At 43.6% G+C, this 17754-nt stretch overlaps 1 protein-coding gene across 2 annotated transcripts; it reads left to right on the forward strand.

The window, feature by feature from the left end:
• The first annotated feature begins 66 nt into the window (after positions 1-66).
• ccdc50a (coiled-coil domain containing 50a) lies at positions 67-15694 on the forward strand. 2 transcript variants are annotated; one of them, XM_025053154.1, is made up of 12 exons: positions 67-520; positions 3649-3711; positions 5414-5543; positions 6557-6647; positions 7158-7260; positions 9019-9924; positions 10548-10699; positions 12215-12259; positions 12386-12529; positions 12646-12728; positions 12800-12909; positions 13493-15694. In XM_025053154.1, the coding sequence occupies exons 1-12, from the start codon at positions 466-468 to the stop codon at positions 13510-13512; spliced, it is 1902 nt and encodes a 633-aa protein (XP_024908922.1). In that variant the 5' UTR covers positions 67-465; the 3' UTR covers positions 13513-15694. The 2 variants fall into 2 exon arrangements, with proteins under 2 accessions (XP_024908922.1, XP_008328031.1); XM_008329809.3 differs by lacking the exon at positions 9019-9924 and having other exon boundaries at positions 83-520.
• The last annotated feature ends 2060 nt before the right edge of the window (positions 15695-17754 follow it).

Consider the following 17754-nt stretch of genomic DNA (forward strand, 5'->3'; position numbering starts at 1 on the left):
GCTCTGATTTTTCACAGTGTTGTTTTCGCTGGTGGTTATTTATTGCCCTGTCACTCGACAACTTGGCACAGCGATATCACAGCGATACCGTGGCGTTTGTTGTGAAGTTTCTGAGAGGAAAACCATCGTGTGTTGCGTCTGACTTTAGCGGCAGCTCGGAGGAAGGAGGGACGGACGGTCGTAAAGGGAATGTGACGCTCTCTGCAGCAGAGCAGCCGCCAGACAATTACAGCAGCGACGTAGCTGAGGAAGAGAGGGAGAGAGAGAGGGAGACAGAGAGAGGGGAGAGAGAGGGAGGCAACCGAAACTAATCAACGGGGCCGTCCAGCACCTGAACCATCCATCGCCTTTATGAGTCAAGGCGATCAATCAGGCTGCCGTTAACCTTCGAAAGAAAGACGCGTGGACATATAAGTCATAGTCAGCTTTTTTTCTTTTTTCTTTTTACTTACTACCGGTGACAACATGGCTGAATGTAACGTTAGCATCGACCAGAAAAAACTCCCTGGAGTCAAAGAGGGTAACGTTCACAGTATCATTTTCACATGGGTTGTTGAGTGTGTACGTTATTGTGATTCTGAGTGAGCGCAACACGGGTGTTTGTGTCTGTTTTCATTCACCATAACAATCACGGTAGTTAGCACTAGGTGCTAATAGGTGCTAGCACAGAATGGGGCTGGAGGCAGTGCCGATGAGCTGCTGGGTGCAGGTGTCGTGCCCGGTGTCGTACCCCAGTCCACGTCATATGCGGCTGAATCTTTATTGTGTGTGTTTTTTTTTAATGTCCACAAAGAGCAGGTTGGCACCACACGCGTGTTTCCTGTGCTTCAATGTTCGCCCTCGTACAGATGTCAGTATCGTCAGAGCCAGACTGAACCGAGTCCTCTTTTCTTTTTAAGCTGTTTATTAAATGTGTTGTGGTGGTTCAAGTATCGTAGACCATGAAGATGCTTCAGCTCCAGTCTTTTTTGTTTGTTTGCAGGCCTGGATCGAGACTGTTTCATATTTAGGAGGCAAACTACATAACATAACTACACTGATAAAATAGATGTCAAAGTCTTTTTAGACTAGAAAACCATTAGTCAGCCATCAATCAACTAAACAGCAAAGGTAAATGACGTATGTACTTAATCCAAGGATTAGATGAAGGTTAAAAACCTAACACCACACAGGTGACCACGTGTGTTTGTGTACACACACGTGTGTATATATGAATGTTTTCCCAGGTATTACATTTGTTGATGAGATGATGGTGGTGACCTGGTGGTTAAGGAAGCGGACTTGGTCCGAAAGGTTCAAGGTTCGAGTCCACCAAGTTGCCACTGAGGTGCTCTGAGCCCGACACGCTCCCAGGCGCTTTGGTGATGGATAAAATGCAGAGGTCACATTTAGACGTGTGCTGTGTCACTGACCAGTAGTTCACTTTCATAATATAAATATATATAATTTCATTCTCTTTATGTTTATAGTTGATCAAAAACAGTTGCTGGTTATTTCAGTTAGTTACTGATGGTCGACTAGGCCACGCAGCCACTCCAAGCGTTTGTCCATTTTAGATTGGTCCCCTCCTGTCGGCTTCACAGCGTTTGTCCATTTTGGATTGGTCCCCTCCTGCAGCCGTTGATCATGATGTTTATTATTCAGGTCAGAGAGGGAAAAGATGTGCATCTTAATTCTGTGGTCAGTCTGCAGAAGTCCAGAGGCAGTGAATCGACGGAGGAGCTGAGCACTTTCCTTCTCTGTGTATTTTAGACCATAATTCAGTTCAGTCCTCGCTGTTGAACCCAGAGTTTGTGTGTGTGTGTGTTTGATATTTTCAGCTGTGATTGAAACAGAAAAGCGTCGGCTGTTGTGGTGTTTGTGGTGTCATGCTGGGATTATTTTCCACCGTTACCCTGCCATCTTTGTGCTGAAAATAAGAACCGAAAATCATGTTTTGCAGATGTGTTTTGGGGCCAAACTGTGTTCAGTAAAATGCTGACGTTTGAGAAACCGTGCAGTCGGCAATAAATAGAAAATATGAAAAGTCCAGGACTAGTTATAAATAACCAGCATGTATATCTGTAGCAGCTGCAATGAATCTGACATGTCTTTGCTAAAAAGATTAGCCATGTGATGGACGACATGTCTTTGCTAAAAAGATTAGCCAAGTGATTAATGTTGGTCAGTGTGTCCAGACTGGACAGAGTGAGGGTCTTCTCTCCAGTTTTACTTTATTCTCAACAATCTTTCATTGGCGTCAACTGAACTGAATCAGTTTGATCTTTGCCTTATTAAAATGTGTATACATTTCAATTGTAATAATAGTGAACATTTGGCAAATGATAAGTTTATGACCAGAAGGTTGCCAGTTCGAACCCCACCTACTGAGTTGTGTGTGGTTGTGTTTCTCTGATATTGTGGCCACACTTAGTCGTGTATGTGCGTATTTATTTTTAAATTGTTAGTTGAAGTGTTTAGCAGTTAGCATCATTTAAATGTCAACGTCTAGAATCAAAGAGGCTGAATGTGTTTGAATATGTACAAACATCTGAGTCACAGTGTTAATATTTCACACCAATCACAAGAAGGTGAAGTTTATCAAGGAAGGTGCAGCGGTCAACGTGTTTATCTTCCTGTGCCCTGACGTCCAGGCCTTGTTCTGTCGTTCTGTCTTAGCTGAATGAATCAATCACACTGGTCAGAGTTTTTTTTTTTTTCCTCTTAAAATTTACTGCAATGCTATTTGTCAACAAATGTATAACCAGCTAAGGATTTCCAGTAAGAAAGGCCTTAAAAAGATGTTCCACAGAAAACGAAAAAAAAAACCACCTTATGTTTCTCGATATTCAAACTGAAAACAAGATAAATGTAGTTTCACTTCAGCACTGACTGGCTGGCTGGCTGGCTGACTGACTGACTGACTGGTTGGTGGATTGTGTGGTAGTGGCGTTTGGGTTTTTTTACATAAAACTCCCCACCAACAACATCCTGCAGTTGTTCCCAGAATGAATACTGGGAGAATTCTGACACCAGTAAAATCAAAACCATTAAAATACATCATGTAATATTTTATTTATTTATAACCAACTACTGATAAATATGCCTCGTCATTTGAGACTTGGCCAAAAAAGGAAGTTCAAGACTTTACTGTATGTGTGAATCTCATGTCCAGTGTGAATTTATAGAAGAGGTAGAACAACAACTGTAGCTTCTGCATAATATTTCACTTACTCTTTAAAAACCAAGAGGTAGAACAACAACTGTAGCTTCTACATAATATTTCACTTACTCTTTAAAAAACATTGTATCTTCACCCTGGACCCCCCACCACCACACACACACACACTCACCCCCAAAAAGAAAGATAACGAAATAACCAATCAGACTGTTCGATGTTGCTTTAACCCAGAACATGTTGAAAATGTTGTCAGTGTTTGTGCGGACTGTTCGATGTTGCTTTAACCCAGAACAAACATAGTGTTTGTGCGAGGACAGATGTTTATGTTTAAATGCTTTTAAATTCAAAGTTGAATCTAAAAGTTGTTGGCGTTGGTCTGACTGCAAATATGTGCTAATCCTTGACTGAGTTTGACTGAAGCAGCATCTGGTTGTTGTCTAATTGGTCTTTTGCCAAATGTGTTTTTAATTTCAACCTCTTTCTTTCAGTGTGTCGGGATTTTGCTGTGCTTGAAGATCACTGTCTGGCCTATAACCTCCAGGAACAAGAAAGTAAGAAACGCTCTATTGTTTTTTTTTCTTCAACCAAAACCGACATGAACACATCTGTTTTCATGCTTGAATGCGTGCTTTTTTCTTTCCACCTGTGGAAATGTTCAAATTATTTATTATACATTGTCGGCATCAGACCTGTTGAATCAGTCTTTGGGACAAACCGTGCTGTTGGATTCCACACTGATCCTAACGCTGCACGGAACAAAAGCCGGAGCATGTATCAACTCTTTCCAGCGTTTCTTTTGTCCATCTGTATATTTATGTTTATATTAAACCTCGGCCAGATCACATTAAAGGAACAGTCACGATAAGTCAGCGCACAGATGGAACGTAGTGAACTGATGCCTGTGACTCTGGTGGATCACAGTCATCCTTTGATCTGCAGCTGCTGCCCAGAGAAGCTGCCTCATTAATGGGTCTGATGTTCTGATTCTGCATCATTCTGGTTCTCAGAACGAAACATTTCTTGTGGTTTCGTGAATGATCATCACCAGTTATTAAATTAGAGCAGGAAGTACGGCTACAGGATGTCCATTTAGTTTTAACTCGTTCTGCGGTTTTGTTCTTGTTGTCTTTTTTTATTTCTTCTGTTTTATTTTTCATTGCTGTAAACAATTTAAACAGAGTTCAGTACAAAGGCAAGTCAAAAAGTGTTAAGACAGATGTTGTTGAATTTCTGCAGCTTCAACAGTTAAAAAGTGTTTGACCGAGGATTTATCCCAGTCTTTAAAAATGATCCGTTTTTAATTCACTTCAAATGTCAAATTCAGTCCTTAGACTAAAGTAAAGAAGCCGATTGTGAGCTGGTGTGAAAAAAAAAAAAATCTCTAGAGATTAAAAACAACAGTGATAGAAGTGTTTTCACTTGAATAGAAGATATTTAGAGAAAAATCTTAAGACATTTTCATAAATAAATTATTTACAATAATTGTCCCTTATTAGCCTCTTATTAACCGTCTGCTGATTGGACAGCCACACCTTTGTTTTGCAGGTCTTTTTTTTTTTTTTTTTTTTTTTTTTTCCGAATGATTTTCTCTGGTTCTAATAGGTCGTTGACTTAATAAATAAATATGTGTCACGTTGACCACCGTCCAGTCAAGTTGTTGCTGCAATGGAAGATTAACTGATGTTCCTATTCAAACACATGGTAGTGGATAAAGGATCAGTTGTCCTCCAAGATTTTATTGTGAGTTGTTATAAACTTAAACAATTTATCAGCATCATATCATCAAAACAAAGTCAATGTCTTTGACTGTTGACCAAGTTGCAACAGCTGTGACTCAGAGAGGAAATCAAACCTCAGAGATTTTTCTGGGTAAATTGCCAGATGTAATTTGGTCCTTTTCACATTGAAGCTGGGAACGGATCGATTGGCAGGTGAAGCAGAGCTGAGCGACTGAGTGAATGATGCGTCCCATGCGTTTAAAGCACTTGGTGTGCGTCAGCATGCAGGATTTATCATCTGTTCTGGTCCACGACGTGCCATCACAAAACCTTGGAACGACGCCTCAGCTGTGAACGTTCATTTCTCAGTGACGAAGAGCGCTGCTTGTTTATGGCCACGGTGTCTGTGTCCTCCATCTCCTCCTCCTAAAAAAAACAACTTCTGCTCCGAGGAAAAGTGTGGATCTGTGTATGAACTCCAGAGTCTGTCGTCGTCATATAATGACGCTCCTGTTGTGTGTTTGTGTGTCTACAGTTGAGAGCCACTTGGCATCCAACGTCCATAAGAGCCGCCTGGTCCAGAACGACCTCCAGGTGGCAAAGAAACTTCAGGAGGAAGAGGACAAGAGGGCCAAGATCCAGATCCAGAAACAGAACACTGACATGTGAGTGTCTCCTCTAGAACAAAAACAAAAACACAGACACTACACTGTGTTGTCGTCGTCCGTGAAGGCCTCAGCAGCACCCTAGCATTTTTCTCTGCCTTATTTGTGTGTGTGTGTGATCCTGGGCAGCAGGTGAGTGTGGCTGACTTTTGGTCAGTGTGTTAGTCACACACACACATACACAAACTCAACTGTTAGCAGAAAAGTCTCACCCCCGTGAGGAGGCCAGATGCTACGACACTGACTCACACAAACCCTCACATTTGCCTGAAGATCAGGCAAATGATCTTCAGGCAAACTTCACCGGCTGTGGTGAAGACGCTACACCCAGCTGCTACAGTCGGTCGACACCTGCTGGGGTCAAAAACAGGTGACAGAAACTGTCAGGTTCTGTCTATGAACAGTCAGAGTCTTTCCATACCAGCCCTCCAGGCACGACTGTGGAGTTTTTAAACAAAATACACGTGATTAAGATGTGAAGTGAGACGTGGTCTGAACACACGACATCTTTGAAAACATGCCTGACAGATGGAGAGCCTGACTCTGTGTTTTTGCTGATAATAAATGAAAACATTTCATCATAGCAACATGTTGTCGTATGGCAGCGATTACTCAGCGTTTGATTTTTGGCAAAATAATTAGTGTTGGAGCAGAGAAGTTGAGAAACTGAGAGTGTGATGGCAGCAGGAGTGAGAAGTGCTGGTCACACGACGTCTTCAGTAACATTTATTTCACACACGGAAAACCTTAACCTGTAGTGAGTTTGAGACTTTGAATTGAACTGCAGGTGTGAATCTGAGTTTTTTTTACCTGATCCAACCATGAACTATGGACCAGAAAAGACCTGAAGGTTTTTCAGTCATTACTGAAGACAAATCAGTGGTAGTTTACATTAAAAAAAAAAAAGCTTTCTTGGTAATAAGGTGTGTAGCAGATTTTCATGACGTAACCCTGATCCTCTCCTCCGTGCACGCTGCCCCGTGGAACACGTGGAACACCTACGGTGAACTCAGTGAGCGCCAAGATAATGAGATCGCTCAGGAGATTCAGGAAGAACTGGCTCGACAGGCAGAGCGGCAACGACAGCAGGAAGAAGAGGATGCGGTAAGAAACGCCCACCAACAAACAAACACACACACACAGACTTTTTCAAACAAATGTTTTCATGCACAACAGTAGGAGGGTCAGCGTCTCCTTTGACTCCGTAGTAGAGGAGTTTGTTTTTTTTCCCACAGATAGTAAGACTCGTGCTGTTTCTGTGCTCTGGTTGTTTGATGTTCTAAAATATAAAAATGTACTTCAAATGTCTGCTGAATTATTTTTTTGTTTTGCATAAAACATCATGGATTTGTAACATCTAATCTTTCAGATTTTTTTGTTTTGCATAAAACATCATGAATTTGTAACATCTAATCTTTCAGGATCAGATGGAAGGGAGAGAGTTTTGTTCACATTTCAAAATGAAATTACATGTTAGGGTTTTTAAGATACCAGTTGTTCTGCCTGATCTAGACTGAGAACAAAAAGTCTGTCAAGGCAAAAGTATCCCCAAGGAATCCTTTTTTTTTTTTTTCCCCCAAAGACAAACATTTTGGCTCTTGCTTTTCTTTGTAGGCCATCGCTCGTAAGCTGCAGGAGAAGGAGATGAAGGAGGAAAGGAGGAGACAGAAAACCTCTGAGATCAACCTGGAGGAGGAGTTCTTCGAGGACCGTGGAGGTTTGGAGATTTTATCTAATCTCAATCCGTGCTTGTTGTCGACTTTTATGGCCAAATATCAACTTTCTTTTTTCTAAATGTACCATCTGTTTTTACTTTGCTGCACAGCATGAATAGCTGTTGCTAATTAGAACAATGTGTTGAATTATATTCCAATTAAACATATTGGAATGTCTCCATAAACTGTTGACTACACCTTTAACCAGAGGTCTCCACCCAGCAGCTGGAGGTCACCTGGTGTTCAGCCCAGGGTGAACAAATGTTTGGTCCAAAAACATTTTGAAATATGGCACATTTCTCCCAATTCTAATTTCTTTTTGTCACATTTTAAGATTTGGAGACAAAAACGTTGTTCATTGCCGTGTGTTGTACTACCATGTGACCGACCATTTTACAGCCCTCTACATAAACACACGTCACGCGTCATTCATCTCCAGGTCGGTTTACTGACGACCGTGAACTGACCCTCAGTGATGACTTTGTTTCATCTTCTCTATGAATTTCTGACACTTTTTCACCAAACATTAAGATCCTGACGTTACTCTGTGCTTCGTGTCTTCACTGCACTTTTTTTAAAGTGCAATTTACATTGTCTGTGCTTCGTGTCTTCACTGCACTTTGTTTTATTTTTTCAGTTTTTATAAAATAGACAACATTTACATTCGAGCTGTTGCTGCTGAGAGGTTGGTTAATCTATTGTAGTGCTCACCTCCACCAAGGAAACGTGTCACAGAGGCAGCGGTTGTTAAAGTGTAAAGTGTGTTGTTGACGTGTGTTGTTGACGTGTGTTGTGTTGTTGACGTGTGTTGTAACGTGTGTTGTTGACGTGTGTTGTTAACGTGTGTTGTTGACGTGTGTTGTTAACGTGTTGGAGCTGCAGTGTGATCTGATCTGAAGTCACTCCCACTGAGTGTCGGCTCTGCACAATAATCAACTTGATTATTCAGTGACTCTGCTTCATGTTTGACCTTGACCTTGTTACGTAACGTCGAAGACCACAGCTGAGTACAGTGTACAGAACAGGTCTGTTCACTGTACAGTGTATGGTTTTACACTGATGATGGAAGCAACTTTTAGAACCTTTAAAGTGAGTTTCAAACGTATTCTAGTTAAGGTTCTTTAATCTCAGTCTGACAGAGTTTTCAATTTGTTGATGTGTTTTGTGAGTTTTTTTTTTTAGTATCTGATTGTGTGTGTGTGTGTGTGTGGTTTACAAATCTACCTGATCCTCCCTTTTTGAATATCATTAAAGTTTGAAGAGACACGTTAAAGCATCAGATGAAATATCTGGAATTCCACTGAGCTGAGTCTGGGCTCACGGACAACTTCCTCCACTGTTGCTGCCTTAAGTTCTTACCAAGTCATTTGTTTCCATTCAAACCTTCATGAGTGACAGGCCAACTCCCAGCTGAGGGACGTCTCACATATAAACACGTTTTTCCACTTGATGTTTTTTACAGGACAGGGATTCTGTCTGCTGCGTGTTGTTCAAAGCAGTTCCGTTGTGTTTCTGATAAATTTACTGCAGCATTAACTCACTTACTTCAACTCTGTTTTGGGTGGAGCCCAGTACTTACAACCCTAACATTTGCATTAACTCTCTCGTCGACAGCCAGTCTCTCCGTTGTTGTTCTCTTCATGTCCAGCTTTACTAATCACCTCGGCCTAACTCACCTGTTGTTGTTGTTGTTGTTTTTCACTCCATGTGGACAACAACCACCGTCATTACCTCCACCCTCGTCTCCTCCGACTCTACAGCTGCCAGAAGACCTCTTGACCTGGACAAACCCGCCCACCACAGCTCTACTTCTCCCGCCCGTTACGACACCCATGCCTCGGCGAACTCGCGTCGTGATTTCTCCCCAGATTGTAGCTCCACGGAGCCCAAACGGAGCAGAAACCCCAGACAGGACCCAGCTGCCCCCCACAGTCGCTCTAGATACCCTGACCACTACTCAGGGGCGGAGGGAGGGCGCAGCAGGCACGCAGATCCCTACCCAGAGCACCTACTGCCCTCTAGAGGCAGGCATGGTGACAGGTTACTTGATTACGAACCGACTGATGCTGGCAGGAGCAGGGCCCACGGAGGAGAGGACAGAGACCGAGATGTGAGGAGAAAGGAGAGGCCAGACAGACCTCCTCCACCTCATACTCCCAAAGAGAGGGACAGAGACAGACGACAAGACAGAGACAGAGACAGGGCCAGAGACCTGGAGTGGGAGAGACATGCGGTAAAAGAGCAGAGGAGGGACAGGGGGCAGGAGGGCAGATGGGGGAGAGTGAGAGGAGGAAAGGAGGAACAGTCCAGGGAGAGAGTCCACAGTATGGAGAGACAGGGGGACAGAGATCGGCAGAGACAGAAGGACAGAGACAGACGAGGACGGACCAGGAGCAGAGACAGAGTCCTTGACGAGGATTTCTCAGAGCACGGTCTCATCAGGGACTCGTCGACGGACGCCAGGGCACCGTGGCGGGAGGAAGAGGATGTTGACGAGAAAGAAAGGAGAGAAAGGGGTCGGCATCGAGTCCAGTCTGTCCCTGAAGACGTTTTTGACGAACTCATGAGTGATGAGAGGAAGGGGGACACCAGAGGATTCTCGGATCCTCAGCAGGGGGAGGGTCGCAGCAGAGAGCGGGTTTATACTCACCCCACCAGTGAGACAGGTACCACCCTGAGCCGGGTGTGTGTGGTGTCGGCCGCTGCTTTCTCGCTCTGGTAATCTGTGGTGGTGGGTTGAACTGCAGTAAACACTCTTGCTAATCCAGCCTTGAACACCTTCTTTTTTTTTTTTTTTGTACGCACTGAGAATCTGCGATGGTTTCTGATCTGAGTTGATTGATTTTGTTTCTGCTTCGTTGTGGGTTTTTGCTGATTCTGTATCAACCTGAAGTGTTTCTTTTTTTTTTTTTTTAATTGCTGCACAGAATTATGACGACATTAATCATGGCATTTACAATGGGCTTCAGTTGTAATGAACTGGTTGAATTGAGTTTGTGGTGAAACCAGTGAAAACCACTGACGCCCGTTGGTGCCTCTGTCTACACGAGCACCGCAGATGATTCGAACCGTTGGAGCTGCCAGTTGTTGACAGAAAATTAGAAACAATCTTTTCTCGTCACGTTAATTTGATTTACTTCTCAAATCCAGATGAAACAAAATCAGAAATGTTCTCATTTGTGAAATAATTGAAATACTGGAAATTCAGTATCAAACCATGAGTTTGATTTGTGCAGTAAGTGTGAGAATGAAAAAGTTATGATGTCACTGATCACATGATGTCTTACAGGTCGTCTCCTGCACAGAGGCATCGGTGCGGTGGTGCCAGAGACGGAATACGAGCTGAACGAGGCCACTAGGGGGCTCACCAAGCTGGATCTCCGTGAGCAGGAGTTCAAAGACATGGAGGTGGCCAGGAAGCTGCAGGAGGAGGAGATGAAGGTGAGGAGGAGGAGGTGAAGGTGAGGAGGTGATGAAGGTGAGGAGGAGATGAAGGTGAGGAGGAGGAGGGGAAGGTGAGGAGGAGGAGGTGAAGGTGAGGAGGTGATGAAGGTGAGGAGGAGATGAAGGTGAGGAGGAGGCAGATGAAGGTGAGGAGGAGGTGAAGGTGAGGAGGAGGAGGAGCAGGAGAGGGGGTGGAGGAGGGGGGGGGGGGGGGGGGGGGGGGGGGAGGGGGAGGGGGAGGAGGTGAAGGTGAGGAGGAGGAGATGAAGGTGAGGAGGAGGAGGTGAAGGTGAGGAGGCAGATGAAGGTGAGGAGGAGGTGAAGGTGAGGAGGCAGATGAAGGTGAGGAGGGAGGTGAAGAACATGGCGGCAGGCCCGTTCATTTATACAGTAATAATGAGGAATAAATATGGAATACTACTTCAACTACTCCCCTCATGTTAATACTGCAGTAAAAGTTGTCTTTGATTGAACATGGACTGCATGTATTTTCAAGCATTTGAGACTCGACTCAAACAATCTTATTTTTTTCATTTGTTTATCCAAAAGAGTATTGTGGTACGTTATAGTCTATCGTGTTGTTGCCCTCGTATCATCATCATCATCTTCATCATCTTCATCATCTTCAGAGTGACCAGGTCATCTTCTAGGTCAGACAGTAGAAACTGTCAGCTCTGTACGATTTCAGATAACAGTCATGAAACTACGGTGTTGACCTTAAACAGTTGTAGCTCAACGACACGGGTCATATTTTATGTTCAACGTCGTCCAGATCCTGTGACTAAAAATAGCCTCTTTGACAGAGTGTGTTTGTTTGATGACCGGCTGGGGCAGCACGAGTCTTGACGTTTAAGACGTGGCGTCGCAGCTGATGACGCTGGTGATAAATTGCGTCATAGCCTTTGATTCACAGGGTGTCAGCGTTGAGGAGTCTGTCTCGGCCGGGTTTGTTAGATTTATGTCCCACGGTGATTTGTATTGGTTTGAGAATCAAGCTGAGGAGGCAGAGTCAGAGTCAGAGTCCTGTCCTAATGAAAGCTGACACTGGTTCATGTTCAGGAGTAGAACCACAGGAGGCCGTGATCGTCCACGGCTTCACACTCAACCACCAGAACAAAAGCTTCTTTCTTTTCTTTTTGTTATAAAAATGTTTTGAGTTTAAATGTTGTTGGTGTCCGTTCACACATTCTGGCTCCTTGAGGGGAAAAATGTCTGGCACTGCCACTCATTACAACCCTGGAAATTTCATGTGGTAAAATTGAGGCATGTCATTAAAGGTTTAAATACTTTTAAGTAATACTTACTTATTACTGTTTTTCTCAGATTTTCTCAGGTAAAATTGAGGCATGTCATTAAAGGTTCAGAATAAATTCTTCAAATACTTTATTACTGTTTTTCTCAGATTTTCTGAACTGCAGACCACGTCAGTGTCTGTTTAATGAAAGCGTTCAGATGACGTTGAGCTTGAATTTTAACCACCACGGTCACTTCTCCGTTTTCATTTGTTTTTAGGCGAGCAACGTCCACGTGCGTGCGGTCCAAGTGGCACAGGACGAGGTAAGAGTCGGTGTTTGATTTCTGTTCAGTGAATGATTTTCCTGAGCTCAGCCACAAACAAAGTATTTCAAGGTCGTGCCCATCTTTTATATAATATGTGGTGGTCTTCTGCCTCACTGTGTTCAGGAAATAGCCCGACTGTTGATGGAACAGGAAAAACGAGAATACAAGAGGAATCGAGAGCGGGAGAAAGAGAAGGAGCGAGAGAAGGAGAGGGTGGCCATCGAGAGGATGGCGATGGAGAGGCGGCGGCCGGACGGAGACTACAGGGTAACGTCAAGAACACGCGTGTGCTGATGTGTTCTATACCAGACTGTTTCCACTCCGGGACAAGAACTACTGTATGATTTCATTTATTTTATTTTTTTTTTTCTTGTGATTTCCAGCCAAATCCAGAGGAAGTGGTCCGACCACGGACACGTGATGAACTTGAATACCAGAGGCAGAAGAACCAAAACAAGCCTTCCAGGTACGTGGTCGAACACTTGTGGGTCTGTCCTGAGGTAGAAGTTCTGTTCACTCCCCTCTCCTCTGTGACAGGCCTCAGCAGCCGCGTGTGCACAACTATGAGAATGTAAACCCTGGCTATGCCTACCCGGACCACCCGGCCCCCCAGCGCCCTCCCTCCAGACCTGAGGCTGCCTGCAGAGGTACGTAGCAGCAGCAGTGAACCATGACACGAAACTAAAATGAGTCAAAAATACAAACACAGAAATCATGTTTGTTTACTCTGTAACATGTAAATCAGGGACGTTTACATGATTTCCGTAACTTGAAACTCATCCAAGTGTGTAAGTGTTGGTTCCTTTGGTCGGTGTGTGTGTGTGTGTGAACACACAGCCCACGTCTGATGTGTCAATCTGTTACTGATGATTAAACTGAAGACAAATGTTAATCAAATCATAGTCAGTTCAGTTATAATGGTCCAGTATCACAGGAAAATCATGTTGTTTGAGGGGAAACTGTCGCAGATAAACAATGACTAAAAATCAAATATTGTTTTAGATCAAGTGGAGTCAATTTATTATTATTATTATTATTGTTTTGATCTCGACGATTCCATCGATGATGGGATTGAACTTGTTAAATTCTTTTCTTATCCCACCTGTAGTTGTGTTTATGTGTCGACTTCTATTTGTTCATTAAATTTGCTCTACAGACGGTGAGAATGTCAGACATGATGCAGCGACACAGACTTGTTCAGTTGTTAACTTTCCTCTCTGTCTTTTCCAGGTGCCTATTACAAACGGTGACTCAGGTTTTCTGCCATGTCCAGACTTACTGTCCACCTTTGGTTCTTTTCTTTTCTTTTTTTTTTTTAAGTATATTATTTATCTTTTTATGCCCTGTTGGCCAAAAGTATTGGGAAACCTCCTGAGTTTGCGACGGTGTCTCTGTAGAGTCGTCCTCAGTCAGGTCAGAGGTCAGAGGTCAGGATCAGTGAATCTCACTTTATGTTTCTTTCCTTGTTATTCCTTTAAATCCTCTACAATGAATCAGTATCAGAAGAGTCCAAACGCAGCTTCCTGAGAATCGAAAGTCATTATGACCGGGGCTCGGAGCCTCTGCTGGAGAGAAGGTGACGTCACCGTCACCGTGTCACGGTGTCTGAGCGACAACGCGCTTTTGCGTCACTCTGTGTGACAAATTGGCTTTTCCACGTTGGCCTCGGCGCGTGACCCTAAAGATCTGTTTATGACCTTTGCTGTAGTGAATCAATACAAATAATAATAATAGAAAAAAAAAGGTTTTTAATCAAAATGCTGGTAGTTTTGACAGATCAATTGTCTCACTTAAGCTGAAGTCAGTTTAACGATACTCTGTGTATGACTCACTGTTTCTATGTGCATGCTTACTGAACGTCTATGTACACGCAGCTTCAGGTCCAGTCTTCAAGCTTCTCAGATTATTGGGGTTTTTTTTTTTCAGAAAGGGCTAAAGCCACAAAAGCTAATCATGTGTTTTTGAAGGACAAAATATGTGCTCGGTCATATATTGCTGATTTGTGTATATAAATATATATATATATATAAATATATATATATCATTTTCATATCAGATTATCGTTTGTAAACCAAGCCAGAGATGAGATGCATGTTCACCGCTCGTCTGTGCCAAAACCTGAATCCCTGCTCGAGCTCTTAAGGCATAGATTTTGTGCAATGAAAATATCTGCTTACGTTATATTTAAGTAAAAATATGATTTTCTTTTTGCTTTGTCTTTTTTTATTATTATTTTAAATATTTTTTAATAAATTTGTGTTGCCAAATCATCGTGGTTTGATTGGAGAACGTTGAAAGATTCTTCCTGATTCATTCCTGATTGTTGTTGTTCAGAGAAACATTCCTCATTTTCTACAGTTTTGATTTCTTCATCCCAACCCTGTCGTCTGATCTTATTCACCAACTCTCAGGCCGACATCACTTCCTGTCTGCAGAACAAACAGACCAACAATAGAAGTGGACGGAGGAGAATTCCTCCACTGTACATGAGGTTCATTAACTGCTCCAGAATGATTGTCTGTCAGTGATTTCTTCTAAAAGCACATTTAGTCATAAAGTTAGAAAAATGATTCTCACCGTGAACAGGTGAACTGACGTCACGGCTGTTTCTGTGTCTGATGTTGTGACAGATGTTGGAAATGTAAATTTGTCTCTCAAGTGTCGTGTGGCTAATGTGGCTAACGTGGCTAACGTGGCTAATGTGGCTGATCTTCCTGAGGATGTTTTCACTGATCTGTGCCGCTGGAACTGAAGTGACTGTTGTTGAAAATGCTGTTCCCACAGTTCTGTTTCAGGGCCACACCTTCCTGTGTGGGACTCATGTGATTCACTGTTTGGTGTGAGCACCACCTTGTGGCCGTGTTAAGAGTGTAAAAACAGAAACGTGTGTTGACTTATTCCTGGCTGTTGTGCGTGAGACTGGATCGACATCATATCCTGGCTGTTGTGCGTGAGACTGGATCAACATCATACAGTGTTGTTGTTGGGTTTTTTTTGTTTTTTTTTAATGTATGCAATACCGTCTGCCAATCACGGATCGACACGTGTCCTTTATGTTGGTGTTGACTGTGAGAGAATAACAAACATGTCAGAAATAACTCTTCAGCATTTTTACTGTTGGACTCTGAGCAGAGTTTACCTTTGATTTTATTTTTTTATTGAAAACTTATTTTGATACAGTCGCAGACCAACATCACCGCACGATGAGGAGGTTAATAATAAGATTCAACAGTTTTCCTTCATGGGCCTTTGACCTTGGCAGCCCTCCTGATTTTATTTTATTTTTATTTTTTTATGTATTCAGGTCTGGATATTTTTGCACAGCAGTTAGCGACATATATTTTGGTCGTATGATAATGGCTCTTTACCTGTTTCAAGTAAAACTTAAGATTGTTGTCTTGATGGAAAATAAAAGTCCAGTTTTTCTGTCGACAGAACGAGTGTTTGGTTTTTTTCCCGTCGTTCTTTGGTTCATTTGATCTGAACATCTGCAGCGGCGCTCTCCCTGTTGTGTCACTTCCTGTCTGCTGACATGAGCATCACCTGCAGACCTCGTGGTTGTAGATTTTGACCAGAGTTGGTGCGAAGCTCTCGTCTTTATATACTTTTACTTTTACGTTTTCATTCCTAGAGTTTCTTCCAACCGTCGTTTTTTTCATCCTGAAACACTTTGATAACGATGTATCCTGCTTTGAGATGTTGCTTTTCCGATGACAGTTTAATTATTAGACAGATCTGAATTAACCTGTGTTTGATGTAGGACTGTTGCCACAGGTCACTGGAGTGTGCTGTGTTTACACCTCGGTGTTGGTTCAGATTCTGATGAGTATTTGTTGACTACAGGTCGTCCTCTGCCCCCGTTTCCAGCTGACCTCCAGCTGTTTAAACATTCAAATACTCGCTGCACAAATATAAGGTGAAAGACTTCATCAGAAAAGAAAACAGCAGCGTTGTACAAGTATTTGTTTTGTCTTTTATTTCTGTTGAAGCAGATGCAAATGAAAATGTCCACGTCCTGGAAAAAGCTCATGGGAAAAAAACCTAAAACAAAGGATGAGCTGATTTGTTTTGTCTCGTCTTTGGACGCCGGTCTTGAAACCAACAACTTCCTCATAAACGTTCCGTCGTGTCAGTGTCAAAGACAGCCTTTCATTAATAGCTTTTTTATTGAAGCCTCCCCAGAAACAGGGACAGAGTTACACCCAGCTCTGGCTGAGTGGAGCTGGTTCAGCCACATACCTGACATACTGATGCTGCGTCTGCATGTGGTGACATCCCTGCCATGCCCTCCCAGGGGTGGACATGTCACTCACACGTTACAGGAAGCTACAAAAAAGCTGGGAGGGGGGTTTTCCTGCTGCTGCGGCTGCTGCTGTTACTGCTTCTGCTGTTACTGCTGCTGCTGCTGTTACTGCTGCTGCTGTTACTGCTGCTGCTGTTACTGCTGCTGCTGCTGTTACTGCTGCTGCTGTTACTGCTGCTGCTGTTACTGTTACTGCTGCTGCTGCTGTTCCTGCTGCTGCTGCTGCTGCTGTTACTGCTGCTGCTGTTACTGTTACTGCTGCTGCTGCTGTTCCTGCTGCTGCTGCTGCTGTTACTGCTGTTACTGCTGCTGCTGCTGCTGCTGCTGTTGCTGTTGCTGCTGCTGCTGCTGTTCCTGCTGCTGCTGCTGCTGTTACTGCTGCTGTAATGTCAGAAACATCCTACAGAGATGTTAAAACGAGGTGTCACAGTCTCACGAATGAATCGCGGCGTTAAATGAAATCCACAGCTCCAGTCGTGAACGCACATTACACACACAACCAGAAACAATGACTGAAATTTTAAGGCACCAAAATTCCCAGGCAAAGTTTCTAGCTGCGCGGATAACAGACCTGCTGGAAACAAGAGAGACGGAGGCTGCAGGGAGAGACGGGGACAAATGATTTGACGTCTGAAGACAGATGTTGTTCACAGGTGGAAATGTGTCACGAGTGCGTGTTTGATCCTGCTCCATCACCACACAGGCCCACAGCTAGGACTGACACAGCAGGCTCTCCCAGCTCACTCACTATCACTAGTTTGTTACTAGGACTAGTTAATTTGACCCACGGTGTCAGAAAGTCGACCACAGGAGACAGGTTTTTGCATCGAAGGCTGGGTTAAAGTCAAACGCGGAGCAGCAGCCTGGCAAGCGTTAGCTTGTTTTTAGAAGAGCGTTGACAACCTGTAGCCAGACACAAACTGGAAAGAGTACAGCGTCGGACAGGTACGTGTACCTCACCTGTCCTGGGCCTCGGCCGCCGTCCTGCTGTCCTCCAGGAGACTCGGCTCTATCCACAGAGGGAGTGAGACTGAGACAGGAGTGAGACTGAGACAGGAGTGGACGGACCTGTGTCTCACCTGGCAGGTAGAAAAGGAAAGATGAGCGCAGCTGTCTATCAACTGTAACACGCCGTGTTGAGACACGAAGACACACCCACTAGTTAAAGATAGTGGTGGAGTAATCAGGG

This window comes from Cynoglossus semilaevis, chromosome 2, assembly GCF_000523025.1.
Source record: "Cynoglossus semilaevis isolate Cse_v1.0 chromosome 2, Cse_v1.0, whole genome shotgun sequence".
Taxonomy (NCBI): domain Eukaryota; kingdom Metazoa; phylum Chordata; class Actinopteri; order Pleuronectiformes; family Cynoglossidae; genus Cynoglossus; species Cynoglossus semilaevis.